The sequence below is a fragment of the Salvia hispanica genome, chromosome 2 (genome assembly GCF_029641045.1).
Source record: "Salvia hispanica isolate PSC_SH4W2 chromosome 2, Shi_PSC_v1, whole genome shotgun sequence".
NCBI classification, from domain to species: Eukaryota; Viridiplantae; Streptophyta; class Magnoliopsida; order Lamiales; family Lamiaceae; genus Salvia; species Salvia hispanica.
The window spans coordinates 39456200-39468515 of NC_142693.1; the positions used below are offsets into that span (position 1 = coordinate 39456200).

The 12316-nt window shown below is 38.1% G+C and overlaps 1 protein-coding gene and 2 pseudogenes across 1 annotated transcript; all 3 read right to left on the minus strand.

The window, feature by feature from the left end:
* Positions 1-90: 90 nt before the first annotated feature.
* On the minus strand, positions 91-561 carry LOC125194904 (uncharacterized). The gene has a single exon (XM_048093121.1). It carries the CDS (start codon positions 559-561, stop codon positions 91-93), a length of 471 nt encoding a protein of 156 aa, XP_047949078.1.
* A 791-nt stretch (positions 562-1352) lies between these two features.
* Positions 1353-2129, minus strand: LOC125202751 (dirigent protein 1 pseudogene; annotated as a pseudogene).
* A 6735-nt stretch (positions 2130-8864) lies between these two features.
* On the minus strand, positions 8865-9928 carry LOC125222112 (dirigent protein 11 pseudogene; annotated as a pseudogene).
* Between the last annotated feature and the right edge of the window lie 2388 nt (positions 9929-12316).

The following is a 12316-nucleotide window of genomic DNA, read 5'->3' on the forward strand; positions in this document are numbered from 1 at the left end:
CGCCGCCTTCAGTGTTGAGGGCACTGCTGTAGCACTCGCAGCGGAGAATTGGGAGCCGGTTCTAGCTTCCCGGATTGCGGCACGCTGACCCTACGGACATGGGCGCCACGAGAGTGTGGAGGGGGGCTCGTCCTCCGAAGCATCGTCGTTCATTTCGAAGGCACGTGAGTCGCTACTACTGCTGTAGTTGCCGGCGACGCCGAATCTTGTCCGCTTCGGCCCAGGGACAGGCTCTTTGTCGATGAGGGACCTGAATTTCGGGCAGTCACGCAGAACGAAGTATTCGTCCCAGTAGGTAAACTTGGGCCACTTTTCAGTATTGAACAACTGATACGACAACGCTCGTACGTCGGCTTCAGTGCGGTCGCTCTCAGCAAGGTGGAGTTGGGTCTCGTATATGCCACTGAACCTCTTCACTGTTTTAGTAATCCTTCCAAACTTCTTCCGGATCTGGCTTTGTGTACGCTCGACGCTCCCATCTGGTTTGAACCCGTTGTACACTTCTAGAACGCGCTTCCAGAAGCAAACGTCGGTCTGATCCGTACCGATTATAGAATCCATCATGACCGCCTCCCAGGCTCTGGCTACAGCAATGGATTCTTCATTGCTGTAGAAGGTCGACCGCCGGCCTCCACCGCCACCTCCACCGCGTCCGCCTCCACCGCCTCGCCCACCACTTCGCCTGCCTCCTCCGCCGGTCCCCTGCCCTCCGTCGCGGCCGGCGCTTCGCCCACCACCTTGGCTTCGCCCCCCACCCCGCCATTTCGCCCACCGCCACCGCCTCCTCTCCCCATATCCACAGTACCGGATGTCGGGGTCTCTGGTGGTGTCCCCATAAGTTGTTCCCACGTTAATCTATTAGATTCAGATAGAGGAGATTGGGAGGATTGGAATTGGGAGGATTGGAATTGCTGAGAAGGGTTGTTGATCGCGTCCATATTGGGCCGGTAGTCTCCGAACCCCGATTGGGGACGACCCACATTCCTCTGCTGATGAGAGGAGGACTGACTCCGGTGTTGAACTCGATCTCCACGGTTGGGAAGACAAAAAGTTTCCAAATCCCAAGTCTCCACAGCCGGGAGAATGATAAAAAAACGGGAGGAAGGGGGAGGGGGAGGGCCGCGGCTCTCGGCCCCTGCAGTGGCGAGCCGCGGGCCGCACCCAAGAGCCTCGGCCTGACCGAGAGTTCGGCTCTCTCTCATCCACCCCCGGGCCGCCAGTCCTCCTCGCCTCGGTAGTGGGGGGCTGCGCCTGGGCCGACTCCGGGCCAAGGGCCATGGCCCTCTCACTCTCACTGTGAACACTCTTAGTAATTTTTTAAGCTAAGTCTGCTTCATCACACTAGAAGAAAATTCTATTTAAAAGCTAAGTCTGCTTACATTAAATAATTATTAAAAATACTACAGTAATAAAAACCCATATGCCTAATTCAAACAGATAAAAAATTTATGAAAACTCATGCCTAATCCAAACAGATAACTATTTTGAGGATAGAGTAAATATTAGATCAATATTTTCAGCGGCGCAACGACACGACGTTGGGATCCATATGATACACGACCGCATTGTACTCGTACACATTACGAACACGAGCGGGGTCATTATAATAAGTGCTTGAGATAATATAGCCGGTGGCCATCCTAAAGGCGCCGGTGCCGGCCACGATTGGAACCTCCCTCGACTCAGCAGCCAACGGATTCCTGCCGAGAATGCTAAGCATGCTGCCCTCGTACTCGCCCTTGGTGAACACAAGGTTGAGGAGCATGACGAGAGCCTTCTCGTGGAGGTCGGCCTGGCCCACTGTCCCCTGCATCCGCCCCACCTCCTCCGAGTCTGGGTCTGGCCCGGACGTGACGAGGTTGTCCAGCACCATCACCCTCCCGAACGACGACGGCAGAACGTCGGTTAGGTTGCATTGTGCCACGCCCCAGACGGTGGGTCTGTCGCCGCCGATGACGTCGTGGAGGTAGAAATGGAGGCGCGTCATCTTCTTTGTCTCGGAGACAATGTGGGCTTCCGATGATAAGGATATGATTAGCATTAGTGTTAGGATGAGCTTCAGCTTCTCCATACTCAACTTTCTCCACCGCATTTACACTAGAACAAAATTGAATTCATTCATAAATTTAATCTCATTTCTTTTCTTACAGTAAAAAAATGATTTTGTGGATGTGTTGCATTGTACGTGTAATTAGTGGACACCACCTATCATACTCGATGTGTCATTTTCATGTGGATAGATTTAGTGTACAGCTGCAAAGAGGAAATCTAATCTAATGAATTAATATAACTATATCGAATTTTCACTTCTTCAAACTCTAACTAGTTGGAATTCCCAATTTTTTAGTGATACCTTCTCGATCTATCAAATTACTACTCCCTCCGTCCCCCGTCAAGAGTCACATTTTTCCATTTCGGTCCGTTCCCAATTAAGAGTCACACTTCATTTTTACCATAAATGGTAAGTAGGTCTCACATTCCACTAACTCACTTCACTCACATTTTATCATAAAACCAATATAAAAAGGTGGATCCCATATTCCACTAACTTTTCAACCAACTTTTTTTTTACATTTCTTAAAACTCGTGCCCAGTCAAACTGTGACTCCTAAACGGAAACGGAGGGAGTATTTCTTATGCTCCATGCTGAGTGCTGACTTCACAATTATTTCTCTTTCACTCGGTTATCTCTCTCTTGTGGCATACTACCATTTTTGTCACTGCCACTTGCTGTTGTAATAATTAAATGAATAGTTATATCCATTCGTCCATGAAAAATAATTTTATTTTTCTATTTTAGGATGTTCATGAAAAATAATTTCAATTCTAAAAATATAAAGTTTATTTCGTATACTTTATTCATTTTTCTCTTCTCTCTCATAATTTACCCAATTTTTCTCTTTCTCTTTTACTTTACCATTTTTTCATTAAAACTCATGTCATCCACAAATGAGAATATTTTTTGTGGATGGGGGAGTATGAAACTCTCTATGGTGATTAATTAAAAACAATGAAAAAAGAGCATAAACTATAGAGCGGAAACGACGTATCTTAATTCATACTATTAAATTAAGTGGTAGAGTTACATTAGAGTTGTTATGGATCTTCCAAACGATTTCAGACGTTCTTCACATCATACTATAGAGAGAATACGGAAAATGTTGGAATAATTATATTGACATCCGAGGGACCAATACCATTGCTTAAATTTGCAATATAAAATATATGACCCTTTATTGTCTATTTGATCATCACCAAAGAGAAAATCTCATATGACCATCTACACTTATTTACATAACAAATTACAGATACTATATTTTAGGCCAAATTTTAATTTTTAGTGAATTACATTAATTTAGACAATATATCAAACGATAGTTATACACGTTGAGTTAGTAATGTGGAATCCAAAATTTCCTACAATCTCCGGCTTTGGAAACACGTGACACCAAATAACAGTATACAAACCGAATAAGCGTTCTAAATATGCTATCACATAGTGTATTCCCGTACAATCTTATTATTAACTATATTGGCATAGGACTAACGAGTCTGTCACCGCACTTTTTGTGATTAAACCAATCGGTAATCACAAATACAAATATAATATGGGTTTCCGACTACAGCACTGATGATAAGCATATGATTAGCATTAGGGTTAAAACGAGCTTCTCCATATTTCTTTAATTTCTTTCTCGTTTTATTTTGGGGTTTTCGTACGTATAATAAGCTTTTATGTAAATAGAGTACATATAAAATTCGTGAGGAGAGTTATAATTTTTAAACTCCGCCTCATCACACTAGAAGAAAATTCTATTTAATTTTTTTTCTTACATTAAATAGTTATTGATTTCAGAGATGTGTGTTGCATCGTACGTGTACGGAATTAATGGACATTATGGACTGGTCTTTTGGATTCCAACACCCATGATGTTTTGGGTGGTCCATACTCGATGGCTGATGCCTCATTTTCAAGAAGATATATGAAGTACCCAATGCCATAGCAAATATAATGAAATAAAATAGTACAAATAAGAACGTTGGGCTATTTAGAAACAAACCGATTCTTCTTTAAATGAGTAAAAACGTGTCTATTTGGATTCTGTGATTTCAAAACATTTTTTTTTATTTCATTCTATTCTATTCACACTATTTATCCTCATTTATTTTTATTATAATTGTTTTTAGCTTATAACCATTGGACTAAGCTAGTATTACAACAAAATAACCGTTAAGAACATTTTATAATACAGTTAATGATACTAATTTGTGTTTCTATATATATCACCAACGCTTTTAAAAATATTGAGAGTGTGTATGGATAAATTAAAAAAAGGAGAAAAAGTGGGTTAAGTATGAGAGAAAGCGTTTGTTTTTTAAATGAGATTACATTTCGTGGACACCTTAAAGTGGCAAACTAATACTATTTTTTATAAACGGAGAGAGTATAAGACTCTCTATGATGATTAACCAAGAACAATGCATAAAAAGCATAAACTATAGAGAAAAACGTACCTTTAATCTATATTAAATTAAATGGTGAATTACTTTAGAGCTGTTATAGATCTTCCAGAGAAGTTCTTCACGTAATACTATAGAGAGAATACAGAAAATGTCAAATCGTTCTTATAGTCCAAACTTTGATGTTTAATTAATCACTATAATTGGATAACCAATTGAATTAGTCATATTGAAACCCAAATTTTCAACAATCTCCAACTTGGGAAACATGTGACACCAAATAACAGGTACAAATCGTATGTGTAATCAAAATATGTTACTCCCTCCATCCCTTATAATTTGTCACCATTCGATCCGACACAGGTTTTAAGAAACATAATAGAAAGTGGGTTGAAATAGTTAGTGACATATGAGTCCTACTTTTATATATTAGTTTTATGATAAAATGTGAGTGAGAATGAGTTAGTGGAATGTGGGGTCCACTACTAAAAATGGTAAAGTGAAAGGTGACAACCTTTTAAGGACGGACGTAAATGGAAACAAGTAACAAATTTTCACGTACGGCGGGAGTATCACATAGTGTATTCCCGAATAATCTTATTATTAACGCCATAGAACTAAAGAGACAGTCACCACATTTTTTGTAATTAAACCCATCAGTAATTACAAATGCAAATATACTCTCTCCGTCTGCCAATAGGAGTCCTATTTCATTTCGGCAGGGATTTAAGAAATTTTAAGAAAAGTGGGTGGAAGAAAGTCAGTGGAATATAGGTCACACTTGTATACATTAATTTTAAATGATATGTGAGTGGAATGAGTTAGAGGAATGTGGTGTCTCTTTACCATTTATAGTACTCCCTCCGTCCTAGGGAAGATGACTCATTCCTTGGGCGGCACGAGAATTTATGCAACTTTATTTTGTGTGTGAAGTACAAAGAGTAAAATAAGATAGGAAGAATAAAGTACAGATAAAAGTGTTTCTAACTTTAGTAATAGGACATCTTGGTTAGGACAAACCAAAAAGGAAAGTGGGTCATCTTCAATGAGACGGATGGAGTAATAATTAACCGGAACTCCTATTTGCTGATGGAACAAAATGAAAAACCGGGACTCCTATTTGTGGGTAGAGGGAGTAATTAACAACATATCAATTATAACAGTGGCAGACCTAGGTTTTTATCCAAACCACTATTAATAATTATTGCATATTTTTACTGTCGTTGGCACCAAAAACAATTTGTACCACATCATTACGGAATTGATTGATGGGAAATGAGAGAAAATAATTTGAGAATGAACAATATTCCCTCCGTCCGCCATTAAAAATCTCATTTCTTGGCGGCACAAGTTCTAAGAAATATTAAGAAAAGTGGATGGAAAAAAGTTAGTGGAATATGGATCTCACTTATATATATTAATTTTAAATGAAATGTGAGAGGAATGAGTTAGTGGAATGATGGGACTCTTTTTACCATTTATGGTAAAAGTAAACCGGTACTAAAATGAAAAACGAAACTCCTATTCGCAGACAGAGGGGGTATATATTATAGATACGTGCAATGAATGTGTCAATATATTGAAATAATTGAAGAATGCAGCTTTTAAAATAAAAATAATAACTTTAAAATTAAATTTACTATTATTATGCGATACACTCCCTCTGTTCCACTCTAAGTGGAGCTTTTCTTTTTTGCAACGGAATTTTATTTAGTGTTATTTCGTCTTAATTGTATATTGAATAAAGTAATAGGGGGGAAAGTAGAGAAAGTGATGTTTCTATTTTAAGAAATGTGTACTTTAGAGTGGAACATTCCAAAAAGAGAAATGTGTCACTTAAAGTGAGACGAGGGAGTATATATATATATATATTTGTGTGGCTCTAAATTTATTTTTAATTCTTTATTATAAAGATCATTATTTTATGATTTTACACTAACATTTAACAACTAAAAAAATGCATAAAATTACTTGTATGAAAAAATAAAATAAAATATAAAGAAACTACTTACTAGGTAACGAATTAAAGATAGGAATTTGACAAATGAATTAATGTAGCTATGATAAATTAAAAACATATAAATAAATTAGTTATTTGATAATGAATTAACTATAAAAACTGAACAAATGAATTAATCTAGCTATTAAAAATTCTACTCGTCTTTGTGCCGCAATAAGTGAGGAGCTTCTTTTGGAGAGAAAGATTTAAGAATATGATATTAAAAGAGTTAAATTGAGAGAGAGATTGGCTTCTTTTGGAGAGAAAGATTTAAGAATATGATATTAAAAGAGTTAAATTGAGAGAGAGAGATTGGCTTCTTTTGGAGAGAAAGATTTAAGAATATGATATTAAAAGAGTTAAATTGAGAGAGAGTAACAGATAAAGAAAAGTATTTCATCCGTCCTTGAAAATTCAATACTTATTTTTATTTTTGTCCGTCCCTAAAAGTTTGTCATTTCACTTTTAACTTTTTTTATAGTTGACCACACATTCAACTAATTTATTTTCACTCTCATTTTATTATAAATCTAATATATAAAAGTAGGTTCTACATGCCACTAACTTTTTCAACTCACTTTCTATTACATTTCTTAAAACTCGTGTCAAGTAAGATGGTGACAAATTATTAGGAACGAAGGGAATAATATTTTTTATCAATAAAAAGTAATGACTTGGTGGGACACCCTAAAAGAAAGTGACTCACTTATAATGAGACAGAGAAATTACTAATAAAAAGCGCAATAACTGAAGGTTGAACCTGGAGAGACGTAACGGGCGTCAAGGTTCATTCAACGTGTCAGCCACATCTACTTCGTTGCGTCATGTTGACCATGTGGCTTGCTGACTTGGACCGGTGAGGTGGTCTAAAAGAATTCTTGTTGGGCTCAGACCAAGCCCAACGAAACAGGCCCAAGGCATAAGGCGCACGGGGCGCGGAGTGCGGGGAACACAGGCGTGCACAACGCACGACTACGACCGCGACCACGTCCACAACGCACGGGGCGTGGGACATGCGACATGCGGCCTCGGCCTCAGCGGCCGCGCACTTTTGGGTTCTACTACCCATTTTTGTCCACTTTAATTATTACATGCAATAACTTAGCCTTAAAATACCTGTTTAATGAGGCTTTCAAAACCAATGTTGGCTGACTACTCCCTCCGTCACCCATTATATGTACCTGTTTTCCAATTTCAGTCGGTCCCTTATTAATTGTCCAACTTCAGTTTTATGGTAATGAATATCGCATTCCGCTAATTTATTTTTACTCACATTTATTACAAAACTATTATATAAAAATATGATTCACGTACCACTAACTTTTCCAATCCACTTTCTTTTATATTTCTTAAAATCGTGTCGGGTCAAAGTGAGATATTTGTTGTTGGATGGATGGAGTATTATTTAATCCCTTGGTTTTATTTCCTAGCTCTTTTATAAGCTTGCTTATTGTGATCAACTTTTAGTCGATTATTTTTAACTCAACGCGGATCGGTTTTGAATAAATGAATATATCACAATCATCTACGCGAAACGTATATCGATCTTATGTCATTTAATTTGACAAATTAAATATTCTGTCACATATATATGAACCGGTCAAAGTTTTTTGACCGGCCACGATTCCATTGAAGCCAGGTCCCCTTCTGGTCAAGAGACATTCTACCATCTATCTACCAAGTTTGTTCTCTCAATTCAAAATATTACAACTCTGCCCTTATTCTTCGATAGATCCGCAACTACGTTGAGGAGTGAGGACACTGGATTAATTGGCTATGCTCCTATTGTATTTCTCATCATGTTGGGACTTCATTTTAACTGATAAGTAGTAATAATTTACACTTCAAAGGTGACTTGCGTAATGCAAACATTTAATTTTTTTTGTTATAGTCTTAAGTTATAGCGTTGGATTATCATTCTAAATTAAAGTCTGTAGACTGTAGTGGAAAAAGCATGAGCATATGTTAGAAGAATTATTATGATCAAATTATGGAAACAAGCTAGGTAGCAATAATTCTTGAATTATGGTGCCTAGTTTTAAAAAGATGAAAAAAGCTTCCCCAATCTAAAGATGCCGAGACGACGTAACAAATACTCCTTCCATGTGTCGATGCAGATTTTTAAAATGTGAATAAATGGATAGAAAACTAGAACAATAAATTGTGAGTAAAATAATTTGTCCTAAAATGAAAAAAATATGTAAACAAGACTTAAAATTATAAACATCCCAAAATTACAACATGAAAAATTAGTTTATTGACGGAGGAGGGACTATTATTTACCCAAATTTGGGTCTTTTATTGACGGAGGAGAAATTATTATTTACCCAGGTTATATAATTGCTAGATCATTAGTATTTTTCCCCCTCAAAACACATCAACCAATAAAATTAATCATTCAAAATTCCATTAAAAATAGTACTAGTAAGAGTTTATTGCACTTGCATCACACTAAATGGAATACAGTAATAAAAGTCCATGCCTAATTCAAACAGATAACAAATTTATGAAAACTCATACCTAATCCAGACAGATACTCTCTCCGTCCCACATAATTTGACCCAGTATTCCATTTTGAGTCGTCCCACATAATTTGACATATTTCACTTTTATCATTTTTGGTAGTGGACCTCATATTCCACTAACTCATTTCTACTCACATTTTATTATAAAACTTGTACTTTAAAAGTAGGACTCACATCTCACCAACTTTTTCAACTCACTTTCCATTAGATTTTTAAAAACTCGTGTCGGGTCAAAGTGTCCCAAATTATGTGGGAGCGGAAGGAGTAACTATTTTGAGGATGGATTAAATATTAGATCAATAATTTCTTTCAGCGGCGCAACGACACGACGTTGGGATCCATATGATACACAACCGCACTGTACTCGTACACATTACGAACCCCAGCGGGGTCATTATAATAAGTGCTAGTGATAATATAGCCCGCGGCCATCCTAAAGACGCCAGTGCCGGCCACGATGGAAACCTCCCTCGACTCAGCGCCCAACGGATTCCGGCCGAGAATGCTGAGCGTGCTGCCCTCGAACTCGCCCTTGGTGAACACGAGGTTGAGGAGCATGACGAGAGCCTTCTCGCGGAGATCGGCCAGCCCCACGGTGCCCTGCAGCCGCCCCACCTCCCCGGAGTCTAGCTCGGGCCCATACGTGACGAGATTATCCAAAACTACTAGTTTCCCAAACGCCGACGGCAGAACGTCGGTTAGGTTGCAGTCCGCCACGCCCCAGACGGTTGGTCTGTCGCCGCCGATGACGTCATGGAGGTAGAAATAGAGGCGCGTGATCTTCTTTGCCCCGGAGACTAAATGGGTTTCCAACTGCAGCGGAAACACTGATGATAAGCATATAATTAGCGTTAGGGTTAGAACGAGCTTCTCCATCTTTCTTAAATTTATTTTGGAGTTTTCGGGATAATAAGCTTTTATTTATGCAAAGTAGAGTTACATATATAATTGAGCACTAGTAATTACTACTATCAAACATGCCGTATTAATAGACTAGTATTTTGGTGTTTGGGTGGTCCATACTCGATGGTGGATGCCTCATTTTGAAAAAGATAGATGAAGTATTCAATTGCCATTGCAAACGAAATGAATAAATATATGAGTAAATTATATTACTACTAATATTTTTTGGTATACTTTGTGATTTTTCCATTATGACTCGCATTTTCACTTCTTTTCAATTTATAACTAGTTTGAATATCTAACTTTTTCTAATTTCCTTTCGGTATCGTAGCTCAATGTCAAGATCTTTGACTCTGTGTGTATACTGTATTGGTAAGTTTTACGTGTTGGTTTCGCAACTATATAATTGCTATTAGTTGGCAAATCGTCCTTATCTTAGATTGCGTAAAGCATTTTCTGAATATGCACGTATAAGTGTGGATCGAGGAAAAAATCGTTGAAGAAAATTATTACACTAAAGTAAAGGCCAATTGTGGTCCTTAACATATGGTCGTTTTATCAATTTGGTCCTTAACATTATCTTTTTGATTATTTGGTCCCTCACAAATGAACTCGGACCGAAATCGGTCCTAAATTAACAGAACCGTTAAAAGTAACGGTCAAACAGATGTTTAGCCAATTTTGACCAAATTAAATATTTTTATCATATTTTTTATTTATTTAAATATTAAAATTATAATTCTACAATAATTTAAAGTAAAAATTTAAAACCTTCTCCTCCAAACTCAACAGCCCGCCACCACTCGCCAACCACCGTCGCCATCGCCATCGCCATCGCCGTCGGAAGGTAAGATTATTTCATTTTCAACTTCGTAAAACAAGTTTCTAAAGAAACTTGTTTTCATCCGCCCCAAATCGGAGCTCCTCAAGGAGGTGAACTCCACAACGGTCGTCCTCCCTGCGTCATCGCCGCTCCGACGCCACGCTGGCGGTACTCCGATGGTTCAGGCATCCGTCGGCTGAGGTGCATCTCCAATTCGAAGAGATCCTCCCCCAAATCGACCAAATCGGAAATCCCCAAATTTCGAACTCTTCAAATCCGCTGCCTTCGTCGCCGGTCACCACCAATGGTCATTGTCTCACCCTCATCGGACATCACCGTCACTCAGCCGTTGCCGCTGTTCCGCGGCGATTTCGTGTCGCCGCTGTTGGGAGAGCACAGCCGCAACCTCCATGCCGTCAGCCACCGCTGTCGCCGTCCCGGCTGCTGCTCGCTCTCATCAGAACGTCGTCGCTGGTCAGGGGCACCATCGCTGTCTACGATGCCGCTGCTGCACCGTCGAAAGTCTGGTAGAGCCGTCGCCGCCGTTGAGCCGTCGGACGGAAACTTCAAAGTTAGAAGCGGTGGGCTGTTGAGTTTGGAGGGGAGGAGGTTTTAATTTTTTACTTTAAATTATTTTAGAATAAATAATTTTTATATTTGAAATAAATAAAAAATCTGATAAAAATATTTAATTTGGTCAAAATCGGCTAAACATCTGTTTGACCGTTACTTTTAACGGTTTTGTCAGTTTAGGACCGATTTCGATCCGAGTTCATTTGTGAGGGACCAAATAATAAAAAAGATAATGTTAAGGACCAAATTGATAAAACGGTCATATATTAAGAACCAGGCCTTTACTCTTTTATTTATGATTGGAATACTATATCCAGATTTGCCAAATTTATGACCACAATTAACAAACTAGCATGACACTGCACGTATTAGGTTTTAACTTTTAATATTTGCATTTGTATAAACGCGACCCTCTGGTTTGATTATCTATCCTTTTGTAGTACTCCTATTTAGGTTTAGTTATTCACCATAAAAATCATAAATTTATTAACGGAAAAAAAGTTAAAGATGAAGAAATCGAAAAATTAATCTAGAAACATTTTTAACCTTAAGTAATTAAACTGAATTTCCATTTTTTGGTGAATCCAAATAGTTGGGCATTATATCTCTAAATCACTATTCATAGAAGTTAAGAAAATTGCCTCATCTCATTTTTTCAGTTAACAAACGAAGATGATTTTAAATAAAATAAAATGTATTGGTAAATGTAAAAAATGTTTATTAGCGAGGATTTATTTATTTCTAAGACTTTAATTGAAGAGGTCGGTGGCCCATTGCTGTATTACAAGTAGAGAGAAGAGAGAAAGCAAGGAGTGTAAGAGAATGTTTAAATTTGGGCTATTTAATTTTGCTATTTGGGCTTTTCTATCCTGAAAGGCACAACAATAATGAATATAGATAGCCCTTCAACTTTTCTAAACTTTGCAGTCTTGTTTGTTGTGAAAAAATAAATTTGATTTTCAATTATTAAAATTCTGTATTTCGATAATTGGGAAAAATATTCTGATTAGTAGTTATGAATTTTTTTTTAGT

Bases quoted from the DNA above. Each gene is read 5' to 3' on its own strand.
- LOC125194904 (XM_048093121.1), bottom strand. From the start codon at position 561: ATGGATTCTATAATCGGTACGGATCAGACCGACGTTTGCTTCTGGAAG.